The following is a 26,700-nucleotide window of genomic DNA, read 5'->3' as shown; positions in this document are numbered from 1 at the left end:
GTCTAAGAATGCAAGAAGAGTAATGTTTACTTGAATATTAATCGAGATAAATGCAAACCTAATTAGTTATACAAGCTTTATATTAATTTTATAAATTTTATTTAAAGTGCTTTGTTTATGTCGTATATGTGAAGGAGCCCTTTTTCAGAACTCGCTTCGGACCCCCGAAATCTCAGGGCCGGCCCTGATTAATGTTACATATATGTATAAATTATGTTCAAATTTTAATATATTTTGTGTATGTTAAAAGAAAAGAATGTTCGTATAACATCCAATTATATAAAATTGAAATTGTACACCGTATCTTATCTACAGCATTAGTGCTACCATCTGACAATATTTTGAATGAATCAGATGACATTTAAATTCCCAGTGTGTTTATGTGTGTTTAGCGCAGTTGAACGTGATAAGAGTACACGTGTTGTATTGCGTCATGATTAATAAGATATGATGGTTAATCGTGTTTGATGTATTTAAAAACGTTAATTGATATGAAAATATTTTATTAATAAGCGTAGTAATTTAATATTGCAACGGAATTAAATTAAAATGTAGTTTAGAATTCCTACCTCCTTGTTTTGTCGAATTTTATGTATTTTAGTTTGCTGTGAAACATTTACTTATTCCAAATATGGAAACTAATGATCAAGATATGGAATCTGATAAGGAAAAGATAAATGATACACATGTGAATGAAGTAATTAATGAGAATTTATCGCAAAAGGTTAGATTTCAGAACTTGTTTACCTTATATTGTATTTTCTTTCTTTTTAATAGAAATGATATATTATTTAAATTACAGTAGTTAGATAGACACATTTTATTATTATTACTTTTTATAAAATGTTAATAGGTTTTGTCTATAAGAAGCGAGGAAAGTATCCTTTCTGAAGCATCCAGAGAAATTGAAAGTATCGTGAAAGCAAATATACAAATAAAGAGGAAATCAGAAGTGTTAAATGTTGATGTAAATAATGAAAAAAGTATTATAGATAGTTCAAAACAAAAGAAATTAAAGGAACAAGTTTTAAGTGGAGAGATAACACCATTTGAAGCAATTGAAAAGCAGTCTAATTTATCAGATTCTCAAAGGTATATTATATAACAATTAATTACTAAGTGTAATAAAAATTGAACTTAAAATTTTGTTTTCAGGATAACTGATAAGACTTCTAATTTATTAGACCTTGAAAAATATCTTCGCCAACAGGCTGAACTTGCCAAACAGAGACAGCTTTTAAAAAAAAACCCTAAAACATCTGGTAACAAAGATCAAAAGATTCTTGTTAAAAATTCAAAATTATCAAATACTGTTTCTGAAGAAGGTAAAGTTGTAGAAAAAGCAATTCCCAAAACTGCTAAAAGAAAAGCAGTTTCAGAACATAAAACAACTAAGTATTTACACAAAGATGGTAGTAACTATTGTGAAACACAAAGTACAAAGTCTACTGAAATTAACAAAGTTACTAAAGGAAATCAACATTCAAAAAATACATCAAATTTTTGCAGTGTTTCAAAAGACGATACCGGTGAAAGAACAGTTGAAAGTACAGGCAATAAAGAGTCCATAAATGACTCTGGAAGTGAATATGTTCCAAGTGATGAACAGGTTGATTCAGGTATGTATTAGAACTAAAATTCAATGTTTATTAAAGTATTTTTCAAGAAGATACTTTAAGTACTTTTCAAATTGGTAGAAGATGAAGTATCTTCATTCAAGAAGAAGAAATCTCATACAAGATCTGGTCATGTAAGAAGAGGTATTCATTAAATTTTACTTGAAATTTACTAAAATTAATGATAAATTATTTTATTAATGAAATATTTTATTTTTAGTTCTAGATGATGGAGATGAAGAAATGTACAGACACAGAGTGGAATCAGGTGGTTTCTCAAAGAATAAACCTCTACATAAAATAGATAATCTATTTAAAGTTCCACAGTCCATATGGAAAAAATTATACAGGTATCAAAGGGTGTCTGTACAATGGCTTTGGGAACTCCATTGTCGTAGTCTGGGAGGATTACTAGGAGATGAAATGGGATTGGGAAAAACAGTTCAAGTTATTGCATTTCTTGCAGGTTTAGATTCTAGTGAATTGCTTTCCGATGGTGGAAGGTAAACGACCTTTGATCTACAGGATTTTATATATATGTACAATATTTTTCAGTAAAAACAAATTGTTATTCATAGATTTAGAGGGCTGGGACCAACGATAGTCATTTGCCCAGCCACATTAATGGAGCAGTGGGTAAAGCATTTCCATGAATGGTGGCCTGTTCTAAGAGTAGTTGTCTTACATCAATCTGGAACTTATAGTGGTAAAAATATAATTATTAAAAAATATGACTGTATTATTTCTCCATTGTTAGTAATAAATATTTTTACAGGTAATTTAGAATATTTAATACATTCCTTGCAATGTGGTGGCGTACTGGTTACTTCTTATTCTAGTATGCTTAAACATAAAGAATTACTTGTATCCACTGAGTGGCATTATGTTATTCTTGACGAAGGTCATAAAATAAGGAATCCTCAAGCAAAGGTACTCTATTATTTGTAATGAATTTAACAAAAAATAATAATAGCGATTTTATTACCGCAGGTTAGTAAAGCAGTAAAAGAATTCTCGACACCGCATCGACTGTTATTAACTGGTAGTCCAATGCAAAACTCCTTGAAGGAACTCTGGTCCCTTTTTGATTTCATTCTACCAGGAAAATTAGGTACTTTACCTGCATTTCTAGAACACTGTGCAGGTCCTATAACTCGAGGAGGATACGCGAATGCTTCGCCTCTGCAAGAAGCTACCGCACTTCATGTTGCTACCATGCTTAAAGATGCTATTACCCCATACATGCTTAGAAGAACGAAGCAGGATGTTCAACATCATGTTAGTTTACCGGAAAAGAATGAGCAGGTTTGCGGCATTATATCACCATTACGTTGTTTCCTATAATTTACATTAAATTTTCATACAAACGTTTCCTCCATATTTTAGGTATTATTCTGCAGTCTAACAGAAGAACAAAAAAAGCTGTATAAAAGATACTTATGTTCTGAAGATGTTTCCTTTGTATTGCATGAAAAGAAACATACGGAAACCGGAAGATACAGAGCTCGTCTTTTAATAGCCTTATCAGCACTTAGAAAAATATGCAATCATCCTGACTTATTTGTTTATACAAATCCAGTTGTAAGCTTTTATTAATTATAATTACTAAAATACTACAACGTGATTATATTTAATTATACACTTGTATTTAGGATTCCGACGAAGATATTAACATGACAGACGAATCGTTGGAGAATTTCGGCTACTGGAAACGTTCAGGCAAAATGATAGTCGTTCAATCTCTTCTTAAAATTTGGAAGAAACAGGGCCACAGAGCATTACTTTTTACTCAAGGAAGACAAGTATATAACTCTTGATATTATTTGTAAAATGGTATAAATGTTGGATGAAAAATGACGAATACTGAAATTTCGTTTGCAGATGATGCATATTCTAGAATCTCTGGTGCAACATGAAAAATATACATATTTAAGAATGGATGGTACTACTCCTATGTCACAACGGCAAGAAACAATTAGTTTGTTCAATAGTGTATGTGCATTAAATTGTCCATTCAATTTTTAATATCTAAATCCTATCTGTAATCTCCCTTTTATTTATACAGAATACTTCGTATTTCATTTTTTTGTTGACTACACGTGTGGGAGGATTAGGAATAAATTTGACCGGGGCAAATCGAGTGGTTATTTATGACCCAGACTGGAATCCAGCAACTGATGCCCAAGCTAAAGAACGTGCATGGAGAATCGGTCAAAATAAAAACGTCACTATTTATAGACTCATTACCGCCGGTACTATTGAAGAGAAGGTGAATCAATTATGGAGATGCTACAAAATACCTAGATGAACAATATAAATATTTTTTATTTTTGTTTTTAGATATATCATCGGCAGATATTTAAAGTGCTACTTTCTAACAAGGTGTTAGAAGATCCACGTCAACGTAGGTTATTTAAAACTTCCGATTTAGTTGAACTTTTTAATTTCAACGAATCCATTGACGGACATTCTAGTGAATCTGATCAATTGTTTCGAGAATCAAGGTTGACACCAGCAAGTAGCAAATTTTCATCCAGTAAAATTGAAAAGATGCGCCGATTAGCTGCCACGCTTAGTAAGAGTATAAGTCAGAACACCATAAATTCTACACCTGTAGCGCAAACTGCAAATGTTTCAGAAAACAACAATCAAACGTCTGAAAGTAGCTCAAAAACGCAAAAGAATGAAACCGACTTTGTTCCTCCTGAAAAACATGAAAATGTAGCTTCTAATGAAAATCAGAATATCAGTGAAACTGATACTGAACAAAATAAAAACAGCATTGAGCATAATACACAAGATATTTCAACAGAAAGTGAAATACAAAATAAAGATGATGCCTCAGATAAAATTAATGCAGAAAACCTGCCTAGTGATTCAAATAAATTGGATCATAAACGGAAACGAAGTAGAAAAAGATCAGACAAACATGTAGCTTCTGCTATGTTCGAAGGTGAACGTGTTTCATACTTAATTGGACGACGTCTTGGACATTCTGAAACAGATCATTCTACTTCGACCGAGGATGATCAATATGTGTTAGAAAAGTTGTTTGCCAAAGCAAGTAATTATTATTTTTTTTTATATCGATGTTTCTATAAAAAAATTTGTATTGTTAAGTAACAGAAAAATGCATAAAGTATTGTTTTTTTTTGTAGGTGTTACCTCTGCTTTTCAACATGATACAGTACTGTCAAATTCAAAATATAATTCGGATGATAGCAATCCGATGCAACGTTTGGCACGTGAAACAGCGCAAGAAAATATGGATAATATTCGTAAATCCCGAAAGTGGTGTTGGAAACCTACATGGGATTCCACATCCTTAAAAAATGACTGATTCGTTTGTAAAGATGGTATAAATAACATGTAAATTTAATAGATATTTATTGATAATTCAGTTCTTAAGGAAAAAATGATCTTCAGTTTTTCAATAATTACAAATAAACCTACGAATATTTCTACTGATCTGGAAATATATTTGTAAAAAGAAAAGCTGTGATCATATAATTATTTATTATTTAATTATTAAATAATTTTTCCAAGTTAAATATAAATGTATTCTTTCAGTAATTTTGAAACAAAAATTTTCAATTTAATCATCTTGTTTTATTAGTGTAAGACAAATGAAAAGGTAATGTACTAATTAGTTTCGTATTTTTTAGATGTTATTAATCATTAACCTTTTGGTGTTAAATATTTTTCAATATTTCACAATGATAAATTATATGTTATTAGGAATAATTGTTGCCGGAAATATTCCCAAGTACTTACTTGTGTACCAAACATATAGATATGTACATTTTTATACATTTATAGAGTATGATGCTTAAGAAAATATTGTTTATAAAAGAAATTACGGAAACATGTTTACGTAGTTTAAGTCAGTAATATGTACATTAGGTTTACTATCTTTAGTACCTTTAATGTCTTAAAAATTCATCGAGATTAGGGCCATTTCGGCCTAATGGATCTTCAGGAAACATAACATAATTTCCAACAAATGTTGGTGCCAACAATCTATTTTCGATTGTATCGCGCCATTCCGGTTTTTCTCGATATAAATCCCTATATTGATCCGAAGAAATAACAATACCTCCGCTTACTGTGGCATACTCTAATATAAACCTGAAAACGAGTGGTAGTACATTCGTACGATTTTGAAGAATAATCAAGTACCATACAATTATAAAAAATCTTTACCTATCGTCGTAAGGAACGATCGATCTGCCACCGATTTTACGACTTGGTGTGAAAATTACTACCCCTTCTTTATATAATTTTTCAAGTGATAGATTGGTCCGTGACCTTCTGTATTGGGGTATAAATACCTTTACATCATGACCTCGTCGTTGAAAATAATCCATAACTAACATTATTCCTTCTTCACAAAACATTCTATTATTTTTGTACCTAGAAGATGATAAAGTTACATCATTATATTTATTTATACAAATATCAAGTATAATCATTAAAAAATGAAGGTCGTCGTACGCCATAGCTACATTGTTGCCATCAATAATTATCTCCCTTAATTTTTTAGATGAATTCGAGCTAGCTGATTCGTCTCTTAATTTTTCAGACGAATTCGAGCTAGCTGGTTCGACTCTAGATGGGTTAAGTCCAAATAGTTCATCTGTAGATGGTTCAACTCTAGGTGGTTCGATTCTAGGTGGTTCAACTCTAGGTGGTTCAAAGTTAGATAGTTCAAATCTAGGTGGTTCAAATCTAGGTTGTTCAAATCTAGGAGGTTGAAATTTGGTTACTTTAACACCAGTTATAATTTGAAAGGGTTCATCACCGACTAACTTAGACGCTGTTTGCGTGCATGTAACTGGAATTCTTTTATTAGAGAATCTTGCCATCATTCTTCTATATTGTAGAAATGCACTTTTTCTTTTTGGTCTCTTTATTTTAAGCGTTTTACTTATATTATGAGCTTTAGGCAATCTTAGTCCCTTTTTACTGAATGGTAGATACTTAGGATCCTGTTCTTCATCGCTTGTGTCTTCATTATCTTCAGTACCTTTATCTTTTTTTACTTCAGTATTTTCTTCGCATTCATTAGATGTTGATTCTTGATTGCACTCTAACAAACTAAGGTTTTCCGGATTTGGACAACAATCTACCATAAAAATTTTATTTTCTTCTTCAGTCAAAGGTTTTTCACCACCTGAATAATTTGTAGACAATGGAGATGATTTTTTAGATGACCATACTACAACAATATCATCTGAACTCTGATTCAAAGAACCTGAAGCTGGTGCTAAATAAATTAAAATTGTAGTAAAAACGCAAGATCAATGTAATTTCATTATAATTCTTAAATAGATTAATTCCTTTACCTATATTCTCATTATCTAAATCAACAGATACAATTTCAGAATCTTCTGTATCTGATAACAAAAGACAAGTTGCGTTAGGATCAGATAATACAGAATTTTTTTTTCTTCTTTTTGGACATTTTTCTATTTCAGTTTCACTTTGACACATAGACTTATTTGAATCATGTGAACATTGAGAATTTTGATCATCTTGTACCAATATTTCCTGAGTTTTTGTTCTCTTTCTTTTCTTTGTACAGTTACTTTGATCATTTTGATTGCTTGATTCACTTTCATTATCACTTAAAATAATTATGCTATCTTGGAAAGATGCCTCTTTTATTAACAAGGAAGAATTCTTTTTATTATTGATAATTTGTTTAGCATCTTTCATTAATTTTCGTTGTGCCTGTATTTGTTTCCATCTTTTGCTGCTGTTGTTATAAATAAGAAATTATTTAAACATTGTTTATATAATTATAATTGCTTATTACCTTCTATTACCTTAATTGAATATGTTTCAAAGGACTTTCATAAAAAGTCTTTTTCACACCCTTCTGTTCCTTTCTTGTTCCCAATGAAACTTTCTTCTTAGGTAATTTTTTAGGTGTATCGCAAATTATAACAGAATTATTTAAAGTATTCATTTTTCACCCATTGCCTTTACATAATGCTTTATTATATCAAAATTTATAACATATTGTAAATGTATAAACAATGTATGATTTTTCTTCTTTTTATAATACTTACAGCAACTAATATTGTATGCTGAACCTATAATAAAAAATAAAAATTTTACAAAAATTCGTTTGTTACAAAGACTAACGGTGTTTTATTTTTTATAACGTTCACAGATTTTATACATTTATAGTACCTTCTCTCGACTCTTTTTATAAACGCTACACGACGTTAATGTCATTAATTATTTGTTGTTAAATGCAGGCATCTATTCTCTAACATAACCCAACAGATTTTCATTAAACAAAGATTAAATACCAAGCAAGACTGGACATTGCTGGACATGTCTTTGTTTTTGAGCGACATCTGCACTATCCTATTGCGTTGAAAATTTAACCGACAGTCCCTAGAAATGAGAACACACCATTTTTCGCTCCTGCTGAACAGATTGCAAAGAAATTTGAGGGACGTGTTCAGGAGTGCCCTAAAGAATGGCACTCTGGTCCTTATTTTACCCAAATTGTCAAAAAGTTGTAAAATATTGAAATTGGTGTCTGTCCACGGTCAAGAAAATGGCGGATCGGACACACCTGCATTAATTTATTCGTAATATAAATATTTTTGCGAATCGTATGTCCAAATAACGACCAGAGCACCATTCCTTGGTTCGGATAGAGCAAAATGAGCGCTCAGGGCATGGTGTATTTACTGACGTCACTTGGGGGTATTTGGGATCCCTAAAATCATGTTCTCCCGAAAACAAGACATGTCCTGTCTTTTTGTATCTATAGTCACTGGTATTATGTTCCTTTTGTTCATTACGAATTATGACAAATTACGACTGCCATTACTTATTATCGTGATGTTGAAGGATACAAAAAAATGTTTATCGTTACAGTGAAAGTCAGAAAATGTATTTTCACCGACCCAAAACCTACTTCTGTGCTGTAATGTCATTATTTTGTGATATGTTTTAACAATACACTTTCTTAGACATATTTAAACAATTGTAAATAACCTTATCTCTATTAATTCTTTTTCCAAATAAATGGAATATGGCTAAGACTAAAACGATTAGTAAAGTATGCCCAAAATGTGAACAGCAGGTAATTTTGTATGTATACAAAAACATGTATTTTCATCTTACTTTTAATATTTTATGTATTTAATATTAAATGCAAGTATAAAAATTTATATTAATTTATATTTAATATTAAATACTAAATATAATTCATGTGAAATGAATCATTTTTTAATTCAGAATTGCGTTTTAACTATTGTATTATATGTTATTATTCTTGTCTTATACTTCTGGCATATAATAATTTGAACCTTAACGAAGTATAATATATGAATTTAATAAATTTATGTATTAAGGTACCTGTCGCCTGCAAAGCATGCCCGTGCGGACATTCGTTTTTCAATGCAAGACGTAATTCGATTAAAAGTCCTCCTAGTCCTGACAATGGAGTAATGAAAACTAGACAAACTAATCGACCCAAACAGAAACCAAATTATTATGATTCATTAGAATATGATAAACAGTCAAAGAAAAGTGCGAAAGTAAGATATTTGTTAAGGTAAATGCGCTATTATGTATTTAGACAATTGAAATGAATAAAGAATTTTAATTATCATAGATAAGAAAAGCAACAGATGCTGCTAGTGACATAGACTGCAGACAATTAAATAAGAAGAAGAAAAGAAAAGCAAAGACTAAAGGTAAAAATGGATGTAATAACGGAATAGCAGATGATGACGATGAAGTGCAAGGTATCAATGGTTTATCACCAGAGAAACAGCTCACATGCTCCTTAATACTACAGGAATTAAATAACAAAATGAGAGTTGTTGCCTGGAAACCTACATAATTTTTCTACGTATTCATATATCTTCTATCATCTGAAATACTAGCATTTATTACTAATTCACTCTGATGTAATCATTTTATATAGATATTAAACAGTTTGTTTAAGATATCTATCAATAATTGCATCGTGAACCATTGAAATGGTATTAAAGAATTTGATGCATAAATTAATAAAAACTACAAACTGTTTTGTGATACAAAAAGAACGTATACTTCATTTTATTATCTTCTGATAGAAAAAGTAAGACTATGTAAGTGAAAAGAATATAACTTTTATTAAAGATCGCTGTGTTCAGTTACATTTTATCTGTATGAAAAATATGTATTTCCTACTAAGACTGTTTCTTTCGTCGCAGGACCTGCCGCAATTCTTCGTTTTCTACAAATAATCATAATGTAACATGTAAATACAATGTACATAATGTTAATGCGGTACATAAGGCAAATAACAGCTATAAATCAATCTTTTTTTTTTTTTAGAAGCAACTCTTTACAGGGTGTATACGTATAACAATTTTTGCTCTACATCGTTTATTTTTACTTCATTATGAAACGGTGTAAATGAGAAGAATTCTATTTACCAATAAAACGAGATAGAGAGAGAGAGACTTGCATTTATAAAAATTTATGGAAATCACCCTTACCTGCCGCGAATGAGGTATTTATCGTAAAACGTTACGAATACATTGAACCAAGCAATACATCATAGTGGAATAATTGTAGCGACAAAATGTTGCGATTTATTAGTTTTCTATTACACATTCAATCACATTCGCAAAATATCTTATTCTTTCACAGTCGTCTCTCCTTGACAGTTACTGTTCTCAGCATTAACGGTCATCTTCGATGACTTGGTTACTTCGTTAAAAACCAGGAGCAAAGGTAGACCACCCATGACCATGCACGTTCCCATACAGAGAAAACATACATTGTAACTTCCAGTTACATCACGCAGGTAGCCTGAAAGAATTATTTAAATCATCGCTAATCATCTGACAATAATCCATATTTTATTATATACATCAAACAATACCTCGACGACTGCTAGGCAGAGTATCGAGTACCTTTGAGTATATTAAACGATTAATATATTTAACATATATTGAATAACGTTAGATTGTTATGATCGTAAGTACCTGCTAAAGGCGGAATAGAAATAGCTCCGACACTCTGGAACATCCTGACAAGACCGTAAGTAGAGGATATTTTATCAGTTCCGTATTGGTCTGCGAGAAGGACGGGTACCAAGAGAAACCAACAGCCCAGGCATAATCCGTACATACCCACGGAGCATGCCAGTACATAGAACGAATGGGCCATTGGTATTGCCAGTACTGCTACACCAGCACCTACGACGCTATTAAATAAAAAATAAATCATAAATATTCCTTCGAATCGTTCTTAACATATCCATACGTATTATTTTCAGATGTATCTCACCTTCCAATGTATCCTTTCCGTCGATCGAACAGCTGCAAGTCTGAAAGCCATCCAAGTCCTAATCTCCCGCATAGATCAAGCGCCGCTGAAATGGCAACTAAGTATCCAGCTTCCGATTTCGTGTAACCAGCCGCGTGAACATAAGCTGGCAGATAATAAAGCATGTACGGGCTTCCGGTGGACATGAGACTGACGGAGAAGCACATCATGATAAACTGAGGATTTTTCAATAGCGACAGGTCAATGTATCGCGCTATCCTTTGCATGACAGTCTTCTTTTCCTCCGGCACTTGTGGTTCGTTCTGAGGAACTGGACATACGGCGGTTACCGACGATCTCAACGATCTCAACGACGATCTCGCCTTGTACACGCAGGTGGAGTCGGTCGACAGATCCTCGACGCTGTGAAGTATACTCGAGCTACGTATCTTCGACATCGGTTTCAGCCTTAGAGCCTCCCCCATCACGTCCTTCTCTTCGTCGCTGTCGGTCAGCTCCACCGCCACTACATTGTTCTGATGAAACAATTCGTTCAACAGATTATGCTTTGTAGTCGAGTCGGCGAATATTACGTCTAATTTCTGTTGCTTCGCCGTTTCTAATTCCTTTGCCGTTGGCTCGACCTTATCTAATTTATCCGCCGTAACGACATCCTCGGGGGCGTAATTGTTCTCCAACGGTCGGTAGAGGGTAGCGCTCACGCACACGTGCAGCATGCAGCCACCCAGTAGGAGGATAGTCCCGTGGAAACCGAAATTCTTCACCAGAGTCTCGATCAGAAGCGGAAATACGAAGCTACCCGCTGCTGTACCGGACACGCATATCCCGTTCGCCAGGGCGCGATGCTTGTCGAAATACTGGGAGACGAGGATGATACCTGGCGTCGTTGACAATCCACCACCGATGCCTGTAATCGCATTTATATAATTCAAATGGTTATGTGTAAATATTTGTTGAATAACTCCCGTTTCTTTCCTTGTTAAATATGTATTTTTATATTTCAGCATTGCCATCTGCATGTGTGTTACGTAACGGAAGCGGAGGAAGTTAACAAGCTGTGTGTGTGTATGTACGTGTGGATGAGATTATTGGCTTTCCACGAACCTGTTAAAATTCCAAATGTAAAAAAGAGATGTATCAATCTCGTGGCGAAATAACTTAAGGTCAGTCCTAAAGCACAGAACAATCCTCCTACGAAGACGACCGCTCGACAGCTGTATTTCTGGCACAGCATACTCGTCACTGGAGCTGCATAACAATTATAGGAATCTTTTCAATATCAACCGTGCATCGTGGGAATTGTTAATCGATATCTACTCACCAAGCGCTAAGCAAAGACAAGACAAAATAGCCGGTATCCAGGAAGCGACCGACGCCGAGGAGTCCTTGAACGTTTCCATCACCTCAACGTACAACACTCCGTAGGATTTCACCAATCCGGCCACCCAAAACTGTACGAAAAACGCTCCGCAAACGATGATCCATCCGTAGCCACCGTCCAAAGGAACGTAGGTGATGTTCCTCGGCTTCTTCGTCTCGTTTCTCTTCGGTTTCTTCTTCTTCGATGCGGAGCTTTTCGTCGAGCGAAGCTCCCGAGACTTTGCTATCAATGGCCTAGCGGTGAGACTCGATATCGTTAGGAGATTATCGTTGTCCTCGTCCTCGATCGTCTCCGGGCTCTGAAGGTGAGGTGGCACAATAGGTGTCGAGGTTGCCGTCGCCTGGACGGCCAACGATGCTGGCCTCTTCGGCGATGGCATGCCGTTGCTCAGATCGAAGACAGGCGCCGAGTGTATCGACAATAGGGAGCCCAGCTGATTCTGTTGATTCATATTCTCGTCGATGACGGTCGTGCCGACCATCTCCTGCGACGCTGTCGCACAGGCGACAGCGTCACGCTCAATCGAATCCTGCAAGCTCCATTCTCGTGGTAACGACATATTTCCGTTGCTTCGTTTGTACAAGTAGGACCGTAATACATTGGAGTTACGTTGCTTTCACGTTCTCCGTTCGCTTTCTTCGACGAATTTTATACCACCCGGTCTCGCCCGACTCCTTGTTTCTTCCGTTCCTCCTTGAAGATGATACACTCGGCTCTTATCCGACGATGTCTCTACGCTTAGCTAAGACCTTACCACAACCGCGGTAACGGTTCGACCCCCGCCTTGTACCCTGATACCTTGCGGCAAAAACCTTCTTACACCCTCGACCTGGCCACCCCCTTCGGAATTTCTCGTTACCTGCCGATCGACTTCCCTCTCACCATTTACACGTTCCCCAAGGTTCTCCCGACTCGATCGTAGGGTGCTTGGTAAATAACTGAGATGAGAAGGGTGCGCACGCAGAGGAGGTCGCCACCGAATGGAAACTTACAGGATCGATAGGAGAACCACAACTGACGCACTGGCATCCCGTGGTAGTCACCACCACGTGGCTTCGAAACAATGCCTATACGGTTTATTGTCCTGCGGTCGACCCACTTTTCTTTTTTTTTTCACCTCGACCTCCACTTTTTAATCGGGTACACCCCCTAATCCCTGCATTACGGATGATCCTATGCGAGGATCGCGTGTCCTCGCCAGACTGGAGAATCTTAAACCCGGTCGCAGGACAATTAGATTAGATTATGCAAAGAGCGTGTCCACTAATTGGGACGATCTTTCGGAAGGTCCTTGGGGGATTAATCATTCCTGTAGAGAATAGTTAAATTGGAACTTGAATTGTTAATTTTAGTCGGTAGTTTATAGATGTAATGCATGTAGATCCTGTAGAAGGTACTTTGAATACTTTTCAAGGTATTTTCAACTGATCGATTTGTTCGATTGGAATTATGTAAACGAAGGATCGAAGCGAAAAGGGATATGGACGAATTTTATATTGGTCGAAAAAATCACGAAAACACCCTAAAATTGTAATAGTGGGGACGGAGTCTGTGCGCAGCATCCGAACGGATCAATGAATCTCTGACTTCTGTCTCTCAGATCCACCTTCGCGGTCGACGTTAACGCTGGCTCCGTTTATGAAGCACCGAAAGATAAGGGCGTGAACGATCTCAAATGAGCCCTCGTCGAGTAATTTATACATATTACAAAACTACGTGAACGTTCAGTGACTGTTCACCGATCGGTACGTTTCAAACAAATTTTTCATACACGAACGAATTTTTAAAATAAGAATATAATTTCATTTGTATTTTTATATCCTTTCATAAGTACCATTTGTTAATCCATTTATGTAAATATTTCAAGTAGAATTTAAAAAATTCTTGCTCTCTTAATTATCATATTTTATCATCGTACAGTTTGTTATTTTTCCAATGTTAAACAAATGCTCTTGAAAATCTACTTTACACCGTAGATCGAATTCCATAATGAGGGAACACGATCGAGTCGCATTATTCCTCGTGCTGATTGTCCTGAACGAGCAGGTGTACAATGGACTCACCGAGAGCCAATTCAACAATCCCACCTTGTTTAGGATCGGTGGAGTTTTCTCTAACAACGAGAGCATAGAATATTTCCGTGAAACATTAAGCGTAAGTAACAATAATTAGCACAGAATCATTACGATAATACTTTTCAATAACATTCATTTCATTCGCTTCGGTATCACTTCGCAAATTCTTTAAAATATATCTCAATTCAATAAAAACTCCCTCGCTTTTTATTTTAATTAATTCAGTATGGTTTAAGGATATTAAGTACGAATACAAAGTGAAATCCAATTATTAGAATTCATTTAAACGTTCCTTGAAGTACGTATAGGGTAAGGCAATTTATTGATGCATTACTCATTGCTAATTCCAATGTCCAATTACTTTTTCAGAATCTGAACTTGAACTCCAAATATGTGAACAGAGGTGTGACCTATAAACACACTGTCATCGAAATGGACTCGAACCCAATTAGAACAGCATTGAGGGTGTGCACGAATTTGATAGCGGAACAGGTGTACGCGGTGGTGGTGTCTCATCCTCTTACTGGAGACTTGTCGCCAGCCGCTGTTTCTTATACCAGTGGATTTTATCATATACCTGTTATAGGCATATCTTCCAGAGACTCAGCCTTTTCAGACAAAGTGAGTCGAAGAAAAATATTTTAAATATTTAAAAATTTCATATTGATACAAAAATATAAGCTCATCTGCAAATAAGATTACCTTAATAAGATCACACCACCGGTATTATTACGTTGAATATCTATATAATATACTCTATCTATATATTAGAGACTAACCGAGACACTGTCCTTTTACAGAACATCCACGTTTCCTTTCTGAGGACTGTACCACCGTACTCGCACCAGGCAGATGTATGGGTTGAACTATTGAAACACTTCAATTACATGAAAGTGATTTTCATTCATAGTTCTGATACCGATGGTCGTGCTCTACTTGGACGTTTTCAGACTACTTCTCAGAATTTGGAGGATGATGTAGAGATCAAGGTTCAGGTGGTAGCTTTGAATCTTAAATAATAACTATAAAAGATTTTATACTTATTAATAATAGATTTATTATCTATTTTTCAGGTAGAATCTGTTATTGAATTCGAACCCGGCTTAGAAAGTTTCATCCATCAGCTGGTGGATATGAAAGGCGCCCAAGCTAGGGTTTGCCTTTTGTACGCTTCGTAAGTCTCGGTACAATTATGTCAAAGTTTAATTTTATTCGAGTCTCATTTGTTTATTAATCCATATAGGAAGACTGACGCGAGCGTGATCTTCCAAGATGCTGCAGCATTAAACATGACCGGTGCAGGATACGTTTGGATCGTGACCGAGCAAGCCTTAGATGCGCCGAACGCACCGGAAGGTCTTCTCGGCTTGAAATTAATTAACGCTGAGAAAGAGAAGGCTCACATCATGGATAGCCTGTCAGTTCCTTTCTAATCGTACATAGACATCCCACGCATGTATGTTACACATCTATAGCTGAAGCAAAACCAAGGAATTCTACGCATGAGAAGACCTCAGACAATTCTAACAAAAGAACAACACTATCTTCCTATGATGTAGATGTTATACTGTCGCATGCACTATATACAGTAACATGCACATCTTGATTTCAGATCACTGGATCACTCTGCATACCCTTTAGTAGATCCTACTATCTGTCAGTGGATATTCTCTGTTCTGTTCACCAACATACTGTGCTTTAAATGTACCGAATATCGTTGCTATAGATAAGATAGAATCTTATATTCAAATTAAAATTAATTAACTTGATCATTTATTATGTAAAGCTAAGATTCTAAAGCAACGAGTTAAGTTTTCAGATAATATAAATTTTGCCAAGTAACAAGTAAAGATAGAAAAGGTTAAAGGTTTCAAAGATCTCAAGTATTCATTAAATCTAAAGAGTTGACAAATGTTTCATTAAACTTCTTACCAAGTACCCGCGGTCTAACGAGCTATATATTTCAGGATAGTACTTGTATCCGCTTTACGGAAGATGAACAAGACAAAGGAGATCACAGAGGCACCTAAGAACTGTGGTGACTCAGGTTCCATATGGGAAACCGGGAAAAATCTATTCGAGTATGATTTACCTTCACCTTAGATTATGATTCAACACTTTGACTGCCACGCTAAAGCCATTGAAAATTTCATTAAGTATTACTTTTATCTTCACAAATCCTATGTATATTATCTTTAAAATATTTCATTATATTTTTGTCCATATTTTCAAGTATCTAATACAAGTATCTGCAATTAGGTAAATCAAAGAATTCTTAATAATATGAGTGATGGATTCCTATTGAAATGGCAGTCAAAGTGTTAAGTAAACTTTATTTAATTATCCCTTTCGTTGATTAGTTTCATCCGGGAAGAAGTGTTGGTGGATGGTGCTACCGGCAGAGTAGCTTTTGATGACAATGGAGACAGGATTTATGCTGAATACGATATCATCAACATCAAAGAGGACGGTGAACACGTCTCTGTAGGACAGTACTTTTGTCCGTCTGTAAGTGAATAGATAATATGATGCTATTTCATTGTCTAACTTGGATACATTTACAGAATGGTACTAAGATGAAGTTAAGCGTTAACGAGACAAACATAACTTGGCCCGGTCGAGTACCAAGCAAACCGGAGGGTTTCATGATTCCCACGCACTTAAAAGTGCTCACTATTGAAGAGAAGCCGTTTGTTTACATCCGGGAAATAGCAGACGGTGAATTATGCCTACCAGAAGAGATACTGTGTCCTCATTTCAATTCCACCGATTATCAAAGTAAATATTTAATAATCAGTTGTAACAATGTGTATCTTTTTTATCACTATCAATTTTATAGGTACAAAAATATACTGTTGTAAAGGATATTGCATGGACCTGTTGAAACAACTGTCGAAGACCATTAATTTCACCTACAGTTTGGCTCTGTCGCCCGATGGACAGTTCGGCAGCTATGTGATCAAGAACAGTTCAGGTGCGAGATGTAAACGATGGTAGAACAATCGTAGATGTAAGACCTCGTTTCGGTGAAAAAGATGTACTTAAATAAGAGAGGAAAGAATTTATTATGAATAAGTGGTGTTACAGTTGGAGGAAAGAAAGAATGGACAGGCCTGATCGGAGAGCTGGTGAACGAAAGAGCAGACATGATCGTTGCCCCTTTGACGATCAACCCTGAACGCGCTGAATTCATAGAATTCAGCAAACCCTTCAAGTATCAGGGCATCACTATTCTAGAAAAGAAGGTACATTTTCCTATCCTGTAGGAGTTTATCAATGGCTCGGTTCAACTAATACAGACAATTTAGATTCAATAAAAGGTTTAAGTTTTAATCCAATCAGCTGAGTAATCTCTCTGTAATTAGATACACGTTGTCAGGATTAACATGTTGACTGGCACGATAAGAGAAAGATTAACACGTTGAACGTCATGGGGTCACCGGTGACCGGCCTCGCAATTTACTCACGCCTAAATAATTAAACGAAAACAATAGAGAAATATTATTTTAAATAATATTGCTATGGTACAAATAACGTGAAATGGCAAATAGATAGCTTGAAATTTGAAAATTAATTATTACTATTCTTAGAAATTAGAGCTTTAATACACCCCAATACATGTTAATAAAAGAAAATCTCAATTTTCAGCCATCAAGATCCTCGACGTTGGTGTCGTTTTTACAACCGTTCAGCAACACCCTGTGGATACTGGTGATGGTATCGGTGCACGTAGTGGCTCTAGTTCTGTACCTCCTCGACCGGTTCTCGCCTTTCGGGAGGTTCAAGCTAGCTAACACTGACGGTACCGAAGAGGATGCCCTGAACTTGTCCAGCGCCGTCTGGTTCGCTTGGGGAGTTCTGCTCAACAGCGGAATAGGAGAAGGTCCGTTTATTTAACATTGAACCTTTCAGAAATATATTTATAATGGACCCTTAGTATTCTTTTATCAGGCCAAGCGTGATTAAATCAATTAGTAACGGACAGAAACTGAACTGTGTATAAATATCTTTATAATCATAGAGTTGTCGATAAGGGAGACCTTTTTTAGCGATATATAAATATGAAAATTATGTAACAGGTACTCCGCGAAGTTTCTCTGCTCGCGTATTGGGCATGGTCTGGGCAGGATTCGCCATGATCATCGTCGCATCTTATACTGCCAACCTGGCTGCATTCTTGGTGTTGGAGAGGCCAAAGACTAAATTGACTGGCATCAACGATGCACGAGTAAGAATAAGGAAAATGTATTACTTCATCGTGCATGGGGGTCACCGGTGACCGGCCCCGCAACTTACACACGCCTAAATAATTAATTAATAATTAATTAAAGATGACCATATTATGTATGTATATGTTTGTAGCTTAGAAACACCATGGAAAACCTTACGTGTGCCACGGTGAAGGGTTCCGCCGTGGACATGTACTTCCGGCGACAGGTGGAATTATCAAACATGTATCGTACAATGGAAGCTAACAATTATGACACTGCCGAGGAAGCCATTAGAGATATTAAAATTGGGTTAGCAACAACCGTTGAACAAAGTTTATACAATTAAAAAATGAATTAGATAAAAAATTATGGGTTTGCAGGAAACTTATGGCCTTCATTTGGGACAGTTCCCGGTTAGAATTCGAGGCTGCGCAAGACTGTGAATTGGTAACTGCTGGAGAATTATTTGGACGTTCTGGTTATGGTATTGGTTTACAGAAAGGCTCTTTATGGGCGGATGCGGTGACCATCGCCATTTTAGATTTCCATGAAAGTAAGTACAATGCGCTATTAAATTTCATGGTGTACGGAAAATATAAATTTACAGGCGGTTTCATGGAAAGCCTAGACGATCACTGGATCTTCCTTGACAACAGACAACAATGCGAACAACTAGAGAACACTCCGAACACTTTAGGTTTGAAGAACATGGCTGGAGTGTTCATAGTTGTGGGAGTCGGGATCATCGGTGGTATCGGGCTAATCATTATAGAGGTGGCGTACAAGAAGCATCAGATTCGCAAACAGAAGAAGATGGAACTGGCAAGACACGCTGCAGATAAATGGAGAGGAGCTATAGAGGTAATACTTCTTGTTTCTCCAATATTTTATTGCTCTCTCGTCAGAATTCTGTGTTTATCAGTAAACCGCAAGCAGCCAGGAGAAAAGAGGAGCAGCGCAGGGAATTCTAACAGACCTCGTAACGATACAATAAAAAGAACATGATCAACCAAACACACGCATAGACCAGACAAAAGCACAGACTTCCACGCTTTGCCAGCTTTAGCGATAACATTTAATCGCCGTAAAATTAGAGTTTGCGCGCTTTGTACAGGTCGATGCGAAATACGACAAGAATTATGTCCTTCGTATCTTGCATCAGAATTGCAGCATTTTGTATTTTATCAAATTTGCTTGTTTACATTTGAAATAAGCTTTGAATCATCATTGCATTTTTTTACATTTACCATGTTACAGCAAATGAATTAGAGCAGTCGTTAGAAATGCAAATAATGCAATTCATACATTGTAATGTAACATCTAAATCTTTGATAGTGTTAGTCAGAGTAAAACAATAATTCTAATTTGCTCTCAATATGAACTGTTCTAATTTACTTATTTTTATATGCAGAAACGGAAAACATTGCGAGCATCAATAGCCGCCCAACGAAGAATTCAAAGCAACGGCCTTAATGATCCTACAACAGTGAGTCTAGCGGTCGATACAGTAGCTAGATCGAACGTGGCTCCGCGAAGTCCGGGTCGTGCATGGCCAGGGGACAGTGACATTCGTCAACGACCCATTCCTCGCTCGGATGATATCAGATTATCACCGGCCGCTTACACTGCAGATGTTTCACACCTCATTGTGTGAATAGATTTATTCCTAACGATTGATCGTATTTCCTACTATCAAAATGTTGTATTATTATAGGAACGAAAAAACTTTGTTATGAGACACTTATAACTATGTTATAGATTATAAGATTTGTTTTATACAATAAAAGAAGTTCTACTCTAATGATTTTACAGTAGTGCTTCTGGCATTCCTGCTGGGACAAATATATCTCAATCTATATAAATAAATAATAATAAATAATAATTCATAATTATCATAGAATACGTATCAATACGTATACATATATTAATTTGTTTTCATTTTAATCATAATTATAATTCCTCTTTGAGGCGTTAATTAATTTTATTTTAGCCTGTGAGTAGTCATACCACTAATTACGTGTTATGCATAACTCGAGTATTGATATACAATCAATTTTTAAATATTTTTAAATAGCATCATTTATTACATGAAACATACAGTGTCTAGAGTCAACGGGTAATTTCTAGCTGATTAACCTGCGCTGCATTAACCTGTTATTTCAATTGAATGCATTCATTTTATTTAATGTAATCCCTACTTATTAATAACATTATAGGGAGCAGTTATAGAATTTCATTCAATTTTATTTATTATTAACTTATAATTAATAATTTAATGTTGAGAAACGGGTAGTTGAAATAGGTTAAATTGTGTGTGAGTTTCCTATCTATCTTCATTTCAGTGTACCATGACCACAGACGTAACACATGAGAACGAATTGTGTCAAGTTTCTCACCGCTGTCATTTGATGAACATTCGTTGACGACTGTATCAAATTTGTTTTCTAGGTGGTTTGTAAGTAATTTAATTAATTTATAGTTAAAAGGTATGGCGGATACAACGGTAGACGCAACACGCCGTTTAAACGTTAAGAAACAAACCCTGGATGACGCTTACGCAGCACCTGCAAATTTTCTCGAAATTGACGTGATTAATCCAGTCACACACGGTATCGGCAAGAAACGATACACTGATTATGAAGTTCGCATGAGGGTAAGTAATAATTCCTTTAAATATGTAACTCGCTTTTGTAAATCCACAAATGTTTTCATTCCTACAATTATTTGCTAGGTTCTCTTCTAACGCTTTAATGAAGTATAAAAGATGATATATTTTTACCAAAACAGACAAACTTCGTTAAATTTTTACATCGGCAGTTTTATCCGTTTATATTCATTTATAAATTTTATGGCTTGTTTATTTCACTTTCCTGTAGTTTGTAACCTTTCTCATAGAAAAAGTTTGATGTTGCAGATAGTAGATATATACAATTGTTAACTTTACTAAAGTAAGTTTTAGATATTTATATTAACACATTCTTTTGTATTAGACATGTCATTCAATGAAATAATCACTAATTATAATAAAGGCGAAGATAACAGTAATAATTTTGTTATAGACATTAATCAAGCATATCATGGGCTGTGTCTGCTATCTTACTTTTAATGATAAAAGTGTGTAGATACAAAAAATATATATGCTGTTGGAGCCATTTATAGACCTTAAATTAATATATGTGAATCACCTCTTAAAATTTTAGAAATAGCACCAGATTCATTATCATTCGATTAACATGTTTTAACTAATAATATAATTATTGCATTTTGTATTTTTATAATCTGTAGGTCAAGTTACTCTTGTATCTAATTTCAAGAATGTACAATAAAAAAAGTAAAACCCTTTTTTTTTCAGACAAATCTTCCAGTTTTTAAAGTGAAAGATTCCACAGTAAGAAGAAGATACAGTGACTTTGAGTGGCTGAGAAATGAATTAGAAAGAGATAGTAAGGTTAGTTTAGAATTGTTTATAGTAATGTTAATGAAAGTTGATATACCTTGTTTAACAGTAAAATTATACGAATGTACAGATTGTAGTGCCTCCACTACCAGGGAAAGCTTGGAAGCGTCAAATGCCTTTTAGAGGAGATGATGGTATTTTTGAAGAAGATTTTATTGAAGATCGAAGGAAAGGTTTAGAAGCTTTTGTTAATAAGTAAGTATAGGAACAAAATTTGTAACATAAAGTAGACATAAGAGAAATAACATAAAGAGAAAATTGTGTACGGTGTTTCAGAATAGCAGGACATCCATTAGCACAGAATGAACGATGTTTACATATGTTTCTGCAAGAACCTGTAATAAACAAGAACTACGTACCTGGAAAAATACGTAATACATAAGTTATAATAAGACTTATTGCAAGTATATTTTCCTTCCCACCTTCAGTATGTGAAATTATTCTCGATTATTTGAAAAAATTTATGCCAAAATTTGTTAAGATCCTTCTGTGTTTATGCAATATTTATCGAGCTTCTCGTGCTGTGATGTTAAATTAGAATATTTGTTTTTGGAAGTTCTTGTGTTTCAAACACATGATCAAATATTCAGAAGGATCTTGTACCTATCATTATCATTGAAAAAACATCAATAAAATCTTTTCATTTTATTTTTTTCTAACGGTAATATTGGTATTCTGTGCAAGATTCATAATTTGACATTTATTATTTTCAGAAATTGAAAAGTAAACTGATATACAGCAATTTAATTAAGCACATGAAATTCATCAATTTCACAGTATGGCTTAAAAATAAAATATCAAAATAAAAGTTATTCATTTACAAGTTGTTCAGTAGAAAAAATACTCAATAATTTTACTTTTTTTAAATAACTCCGGTAATTTTCTCTGTACACGTCACAACTTTATATACATATATATATATATTACAGAAATATTTTAACATTAAAAAATATACAGAAAAATTTCATATTTTACTATAGTGGTTTCTACTGGACAGTTTGTAAGTAGTGTATAAATCATAGTTTGTAAACTGTGCTATCACAAGCTAAATGGATAAGATAAATTGATTTATAAGTGGAGGTGAAATCTTTTAAAAATTGTTTATAATTTGATATTCTTTACATAAAGAAATGTTAAAAATCTAAGATCTTTTCAACTCATATCTTTGTTTAATAATGATAATATATATATATAACCACGACGTTTTGAATCTCCTCGTTACACTTCTATAAGAAATACTATCAGTGCTATACTGAAAAATTAATGTACCTTATGTTTTTACAGTTTTTCAATTTACGTTCAATTTAACACATTTTGAACGTATAACAGCTATTGAAGGGACTATGTACAGGGCATAGAATTAAACTATTTTACAGTTTTTCATTTAAGTTGTAGATTATATTGCAGATTTCATTCTAATGTACATATTTGCGTGCGCGCGCCTGCGTGCACATTTACATCAATATATGAACGGAAGTATTGTACATCAGTATAAATAATAAGACACATAAGAAAAATTGAGACTGTAACTTACATACTACATTTAAAGCTTCAATATTTAAATAGTATAAAAAAGTTTCTACTTTAATTAAAAGATGTGTAAGGAACTTAATAAACAAAGGAGCAGTGTTGCTGATTCAAAATACACCATCTTGAGTAACTTCCACGTGGAGGTTTCACATTATTCTTTGAAAAACTTCTATAAATAACTCATCCTTTCTTGCTTGTGCTACATTTTTCTTATATACACATCTTTGAGTAATTGATACTGAACATATTCCTTTATTGTATCTTTCTTCTTTGAAATAAAATACATATTTGTGATCATCTAATATTCAATTTCAAACTCGTAATATAGAAACAAGTGCAATGCTAATACTGCAAACTTCTTTTTGTTTATAAGTATACATCTTGTTTAGTTTTAATGAATTTTTTATTTTTGAAGTATGCCTCTATGTATTTGCTTACACAGTCTTGCTCTGAAAAAGAAAAGCATAAAATGTATTAGATACAGTTTTATTTCTTCTTATGAAGTATTTTAATAGACACTAACCAGGAAATGTATTTTCAATTATGAGCATATCAGCTATATGCTTGGCAACTATTTTAAAAAGTTGTCTATCTTTGATTCTTCTCTTTTTGTAGAATGGCATTAGATGCTTTACAATCCATGGTGCTATTCTTTCTTTGCAAGCAGTTAAATGTTCTTCAATACAGATTGGTGAATCTGGCATCATTTCCTCGTCATCAGATTCTCCAAACAGTTCAATGAATTTTTCTTTCACGCGTCCATGTCTTCTATAATTTTTCAGAGACAATTCTGTCATTTTTGCCTTTAACTTTGATACCTGATAGACGCGTTCGACAAACCAAATACTGTTTATTCTACGTTTCTGTTTACTTTCTTTAGTTTCACTTTCCTGTGGTAGTGATTTATTTGATTCTCTAGCTTTCATCTCTTTATAGTAACTAAAACTATATTTTCCTTTACTTATGTCTGGTTGCTTTACGTTATTGCTCTTTTTTGGATTACTTTTTACATTGCCATTACTTTCAGGTATGCTATTAGAGTGATTCTGCGGAAGAAGGCAGCTAATTTCTTTACTCATAGCTGCTCTACTAACACCTGAATGTTTCTCAATTAGTGTCATGAGATCGCTACTATCATCACTGTCACAAAACATGTCTTCCATGTGTTGCAAAAGTGAATCTTGTGAATTTTCATCATCATTTTGAACACTGGTTTGAGTTATCATTTGAGCATCAGAATTCTCTTGCACGTAACTGAAACTATTGTTATCTTCCTTCATTGTTTCTTCATCAAATATCATTTTATTATTGACTTCATCATCTGCATCGTTACTAGGTTCTGTGTCATGAAAACAAGTGGAATTTACAGTAGGCGAAGCAGTGTCATTGCAAATGGTTACTTGAGAAGATATGTCTAAATTTTCACTCTCATCCTTAATATCATTTTCTTCATTATTTGGTGGCGTTTGTTCTTCGCAGTTAGAGGTAATGCAAACACTCTGAATATTATCAAGTTTCTCTAACTCCAACCATGAGTTAGTTGTTTGAATTGCAACATCCACTTTAGTAGGTGGAGTTTCTAAAAATATTATTAATTTCTTATACGTCTTTTTCTCTGATGTGTGTGATTTTACATCTGAAATCTAAAAATATCTTAACTTCAATTATTAATCAAATTGTTAGATGTATAATTATTTTAATAAACAGACTTACCAGTTTTAACATATTCTGTCTATATAGAGTTGCTTCTAACGATGATCGAAGTGCAAGTAGTTCCATTTGATTTGCACATTTTTTCAATTGATCGCATGGAATATCTTCATTCTTATCTTTATAACAAAGAATGTAATTGGTGAGTAAGCATTTGTGAAGATATGAAAAATACACGGCACGGACCTGTAATGCAAGTAATTTGATTATACAAAGTTTTGAATTAAAAGAAATAATATTTTGAATTAGCTGAATGTATTCAATATGTAATAATTATCCTATTGTGTACAGGGTACGTGCCGTAGTAGTTAGCCGAAGAAATTCGTCATATTGATCATTGGGTATTTGAAACTTGTTGGCTGAAAGAGAAGGTAATGATATTGAAAGGAGATTGTTGATGTCTTCAAGACTAATGTTATCATCGTCAGAATTTCCAATATCATACTCCTCTCGTTCTTGTTTCATTGTATACGGTGAGGATATATCCATTTGCTCCATTGATGTATCATTAAAACTTGATTAAACTATTTTAAATTTCTCGTATAAGAATCCCGCAAAGATTCACTACGCAGTAATGTCATGTTCGACGTTATTCTGAACGTATACTTATTATTTTATAACAAAAATGTAATGAATATTACAATGTGCATTAATATTTTGTATGTACATACAAGAAATAATTTCCTGCAGTCGAGGAGAAATAGTAATAAACGCCGATTATATATGTTTATATTAATACTGATTTAATAGTGACTGACTTCATACATGTTCGAACTTCAAACTGCTTCAAACTACTGGCAGTAACTACAGATACAAAAAGACTGCACATATTTTTATTCTCGACGAGTTTGGGGGTTCCAGACACCCCTAGGTGAAGATAGGTCTGTATGTAGAAAAAAAAGAGTAGACAAAAAAAGGTATAACACCTTTTTGGAGTAAATATAATACCTTCTCTTTGCAGAGAATACAGTTAGTATAACAATCGTGCCTCTTTTACCAGTTTCTTTTACCACATCTCGCACTCACAACCGTAAAGACACAGTTTCGACTCCTTTCTAATCCTTTCTTCTTTTTAGAAATCAATTAGAATCAACACAAGACCGAAAAATTATTAAAATGATTATTTGCTTGACAAACTTCCATTTTAAAAAGACCGCTTAAAATTAAAATTTTTAAATTCGATTATAGCGCCATCTATGCACACAGGGCTCAAACTACTCAACAAGTTACCGACTGACATTCGCTTTTTTAGAATCTTAGTTGGTAACTTGTTGAGTAGTTGGAAACATTTTTGTACAGATGGCGCTAGGATCGAATTTAAAAAATTTTTATTTTAGGCGGTCTTTCTAAACCGCAGGTTTCTCAAACATTTTAATTGATTTTAAAAGGAATTTTATAAGAAAGAGAT

General features: G+C 34.3%; 7 protein-coding genes across 19 annotated transcripts; 4 read left to right on the top strand and 3 right to left on the bottom strand.

Annotated features, from left to right (window-relative positions):
* Positions 1–21: 21 nt before the first annotated feature.
* Positions 22–5,036, top strand: LOC114880619 (DNA excision repair protein ERCC-6-like). Of its 2 annotated transcripts, none has more exons than XM_029196838.2 (14): positions 22–724; positions 854–1,092; positions 1,156–1,619; positions 1,698–1,760; positions 1,837–2,119; positions 2,195–2,322; positions 2,392–2,546; positions 2,607–2,921; positions 3,003–3,197; positions 3,269–3,418; positions 3,498–3,608; positions 3,682–3,885; positions 3,957–4,676; positions 4,775–5,036. In XM_029196838.2, the coding sequence occupies exons 1-14, from the start codon at positions 632–634 to the stop codon at positions 4,943–4,945; spliced, it is 3,291 nt and encodes a 1,096-aa protein (XP_029052671.2). In that variant the 5' UTR covers positions 22–631; the 3' UTR covers positions 4,946–5,036. The 2 variants fall into 2 exon arrangements, with proteins under 2 accessions (XP_029052671.2, XP_029052670.2); XM_029196837.2 differs by having other exon boundaries at positions 3,957–4,680.
* Positions 5,037–5,203: 167 nt separating this feature from the next.
* Positions 5,204–8,008, bottom strand: LOC114880625 (NEDD4-binding protein 1-like). 4 transcript variants are annotated; one of them, XM_029196853.2, is made up of 7 exons: positions 7,815–8,006; positions 7,691–7,714; positions 7,445–7,613; positions 6,962–7,374; positions 6,111–6,882; positions 5,820–6,029; positions 5,204–5,744 (listed from the first exon to the last, which is right to left on the bottom strand). In XM_029196853.2, the coding sequence occupies exons 3-7, from the start codon at positions 7,585–7,587 to the stop codon at positions 5,540–5,542; spliced, it is 1,743 nt and encodes a 580-aa protein (XP_029052686.1). In that variant the 5' UTR covers positions 7,588–7,613; positions 7,691–7,714; positions 7,815–8,006; the 3' UTR covers positions 5,204–5,539. The 4 variants fall into 4 exon arrangements, with proteins under 4 accessions (XP_029052686.1, XP_029052687.1, XP_029052688.1 ...); XM_029196854.2 differs by having other exon boundaries at positions 7,445–7,601; XM_029196855.2 differs by having other exon boundaries at positions 6,962–7,371; positions 7,445–7,714; positions 7,815–8,008.
* A 404-nt stretch (positions 8,009–8,412) lies between these two features.
* LOC114880629 (UPF0547 protein C16orf87-like) lies at positions 8,413–10,094 on the top strand. 4 transcript variants are annotated; one of them, XR_003790108.2, is made up of 5 exons: positions 8,413–8,724; positions 8,996–9,181; positions 9,259–9,739; positions 9,845–9,891; positions 9,969–10,094. XR_003790108.2 is itself a non-coding variant. In XM_029196859.2 (3 exons), the coding sequence occupies exons 1-3, from the start codon at positions 8,674–8,676 to the stop codon at positions 9,487–9,489; spliced, it is 468 nt and encodes a 155-aa protein (XP_029052692.1). In that variant the 5' UTR covers positions 8,413–8,673; the 3' UTR covers positions 9,490–10,094. The 4 variants fall into 4 exon arrangements, 1 of the variants encoding a protein (XP_029052692.1); XR_003790106.2 differs by having other exon boundaries at positions 9,845–10,094; XR_003790107.2 differs by having other exon boundaries at positions 9,259–9,891.
* A 100-nt stretch (positions 10,095–10,194) lies between these two features.
* LOC114880622 (monocarboxylate transporter 12) lies at positions 10,195–13,648 on the bottom strand. The gene is made up of 5 exons (XM_029196844.2): positions 12,250–13,648; positions 12,033–12,176; positions 10,929–11,835; positions 10,625–10,845; positions 10,195–10,448 (listed from the first exon to the last, which is right to left on the bottom strand). The coding sequence occupies exons 1-5, from the start codon at positions 12,866–12,868 to the stop codon at positions 10,273–10,275; spliced, it is 2,067 nt and encodes a 688-aa protein (XP_029052677.1). The 5' UTR covers positions 12,869–13,648; the 3' UTR covers positions 10,195–10,272.
* A 265-nt stretch (positions 13,649–13,913) lies between these two features.
* Positions 13,914–20,396, top strand: LOC114880618 (glutamate [NMDA] receptor subunit 1). Of its 5 annotated transcripts, none has more exons than XM_029196833.2 (18): positions 13,914–14,054; positions 14,286–14,463; positions 14,754–15,005; positions 15,185–15,379; positions 15,458–15,558; positions 15,628–15,801; positions 16,352–16,465; positions 16,745–16,892; positions 16,949–17,162; positions 17,224–17,358; positions 17,472–17,629; positions 18,033–18,267; positions 18,464–18,612; positions 18,747–18,904; positions 18,976–19,148; positions 19,203–19,456; positions 19,532–19,574; positions 20,007–20,163. In XM_029196833.2, exons 2-18 carry the CDS (start codon positions 14,299–14,301, stop codon positions 20,066–20,068), a joined length of 2,730 nt encoding a protein of 909 aa, XP_029052666.1. In that variant the 5' UTR covers positions 13,914–14,054; positions 14,286–14,298; the 3' UTR covers positions 20,069–20,163. The 5 variants fall into 5 exon arrangements, with proteins under 5 accessions (XP_029052666.1, XP_029052668.1, XP_029052665.1 ...); XM_029196835.2 differs by having other exon boundaries at positions 19,501–19,574; positions 20,007–20,070; XM_029196832.2 differs by lacking the exon at positions 19,532–19,574 and having other exon boundaries at positions 20,007–20,396.
* Positions 20,397–20,935: 539 nt separating this feature from the next.
* On the top strand, positions 20,936–22,446 carry LOC114880617 (sorting nexin-12). 2 transcript variants are annotated; one of them, XM_029196831.2, is made up of 4 exons: positions 20,936–21,248; positions 21,948–22,043; positions 22,123–22,247; positions 22,334–22,446. In XM_029196831.2, exons 1-4 carry the CDS (start codon positions 21,084–21,086, stop codon positions 22,356–22,358), a joined length of 411 nt encoding a protein of 136 aa, XP_029052664.1. In that variant the 5' UTR covers positions 20,936–21,083; the 3' UTR covers positions 22,359–22,446. The 2 variants fall into 2 exon arrangements, with proteins under 2 accessions (XP_029052664.1, XP_029052660.1); XM_029196827.2 differs by having other exon boundaries at positions 20,937–21,248; positions 22,329–22,446.
* A 1,248-nt stretch (positions 22,447–23,694) lies between these two features.
* Positions 23,695–26,100, bottom strand: LOC114880616. Its single transcript, XM_029196826.2, has 4 exons — positions 25,593–26,100; positions 25,296–25,478; positions 24,106–25,225; positions 23,695–24,031 (listed from the first exon to the last, which is right to left on the bottom strand). Exons 1-4 carry the CDS (start codon positions 25,788–25,790, stop codon positions 23,949–23,951), a joined length of 1,584 nt encoding a protein of 527 aa, XP_029052659.2. The 5' UTR covers positions 25,791–26,100; the 3' UTR covers positions 23,695–23,948.
* Positions 26,101–26,700: the final 600 nt, after the last annotated feature.

The sequence above is a fragment of the Osmia bicornis genome, chromosome 12, assembly GCF_907164935.1.
Source record: "Osmia bicornis bicornis chromosome 12, iOsmBic2.1, whole genome shotgun sequence".
In the NCBI taxonomy this organism is placed as follows: Eukaryota; Metazoa; Arthropoda; class Insecta; order Hymenoptera; family Megachilidae; genus Osmia; species Osmia bicornis.
Note: the sequence above shows the minus strand (reverse complement) of the source record. Positions and strands in the feature narration are given on the sequence as shown.

Excerpts from the sequence above, each read along its gene's own strand:
- LOC114880619 (XM_029196837.2), top strand. The coding sequence starts at position 632 with ATGGAAACTAATGATCAAGATATGGAATCTGATAAGGAAAAGATAAAT. Across the intron at positions 3,419-3,497 it reads TTTTTACTCAAGGAAGACAA|ATGATGCATATTCTAGAATC; the intron begins GTATATAACTCT and ends TTTCGTTTGCAG. Across the intron at positions 3,886-3,956 it reads CCGGTACTATTGAAGAGAAG|ATATATCATCGGCAGATATT; the intron begins GTGAATCAATTA and ends TTTTGTTTTTAG.
- LOC114880625 (XM_029196852.2), bottom strand. The coding sequence starts at position 7,587 with ATGAATACTTTAAATAATTCTGTTATAATTTGCGATACACCTAAAAAA. Across the intron at positions 7,375-7,444 it reads TTGAAACATATTCAATTAAG|CAGCAAAAGATGGAAACAAA; the intron begins GTAATAGAAGGT and ends TTATAACAACAG. Across the intron at positions 6,030-6,110 it reads GGCAACAATGTAGCTATGGC|GTACAAAAATAATAGAATGT; the intron begins GTACGACGACCT and ends ATCATCTTCTAG.
- LOC114880629 (XM_029196859.2), top strand. The coding sequence starts at position 8,674 with ATGGCTAAGACTAAAACGATTAGTAAAGTATGCCCAAAATGTGAACAG. Across the intron at positions 8,725-8,995 it reads GCCCAAAATGTGAACAGCAG|GTACCTGTCGCCTGCAAAGC; the intron begins GTAATTTTGTAT and ends TTATGTATTAAG. Across the intron at positions 9,182-9,258 it reads AGTCAAAGAAAAGTGCGAAA|ATAAGAAAAGCAACAGATGC; the intron begins GTAAGATATTTG and ends TAATTATCATAG.
- LOC114880622 (XM_029196844.2), bottom strand. The coding sequence starts at position 12,868 with ATGTCGTTACCACGAGAATGGAGCTTGCAGGATTCGATTGAGCGTGAC. Across the intron at positions 10,846-10,928 it reads CGGAAAGGATACATTGGAAG|CGTCGTAGGTGCTGGTGTAG; the intron begins GTGAGATACATC and ends TTTATTTAATAG. Across the intron at positions 10,449-10,624 it reads TTCTATTCCGCCTTTAGCAG|GCTACCTGCGTGATGTAACT; the intron begins GTACTTACGATC and ends TAATTCTTTCAG.
- LOC114880618 (XM_029196832.2), top strand. The coding sequence starts at position 14,299 with ATGAGGGAACACGATCGAGTCGCATTATTCCTCGTGCTGATTGTCCTG. Across the intron at positions 15,802-16,351 it reads GCTCACATCATGGATAGCCT|GATAGTACTTGTATCCGCTT; the intron begins GTCAGTTCCTTT and ends TATATATTTCAG. Across the intron at positions 19,149-19,202 it reads CATTTTAGATTTCCATGAAA|GCGGTTTCATGGAAAGCCTA; the intron begins GTAAGTACAATG and ends ATAAATTTACAG.
- LOC114880617 (XM_029196827.2), top strand. The coding sequence starts at position 21,084 with ATGGCGGATACAACGGTAGACGCAACACGCCGTTTAAACGTTAAGAAA. Across the intron at positions 21,249-21,947 it reads ATTATGAAGTTCGCATGAGG|ACAAATCTTCCAGTTTTTAA; the intron begins GTAAGTAATAAT and ends TTTTTTTTTCAG. Across the intron at positions 22,044-22,122 it reads AATTAGAAAGAGATAGTAAG|ATTGTAGTGCCTCCACTACC; the intron begins GTTAGTTTAGAA and ends ACGAATGTACAG.
- LOC114880616 (XM_029196826.2), bottom strand. The coding sequence starts at position 25,790 with ATGGAGCAAATGGATATATCCTCACCGTATACAATGAAACAAGAACGA. Across the intron at positions 25,479-25,592 it reads TTCTTCGGCTAACTACTACG|GTCCGTGCCGTGTATTTTTC; the intron begins GCACGTACCCTG and ends CTTGCATTACAG. Across the intron at positions 24,032-24,105 it reads AATTGAAAATACATTTCCTG|AGCAAGACTGTGTAAGCAAA; the intron begins GTTAGTGTCTAT and ends TTTCTTTTTCAG.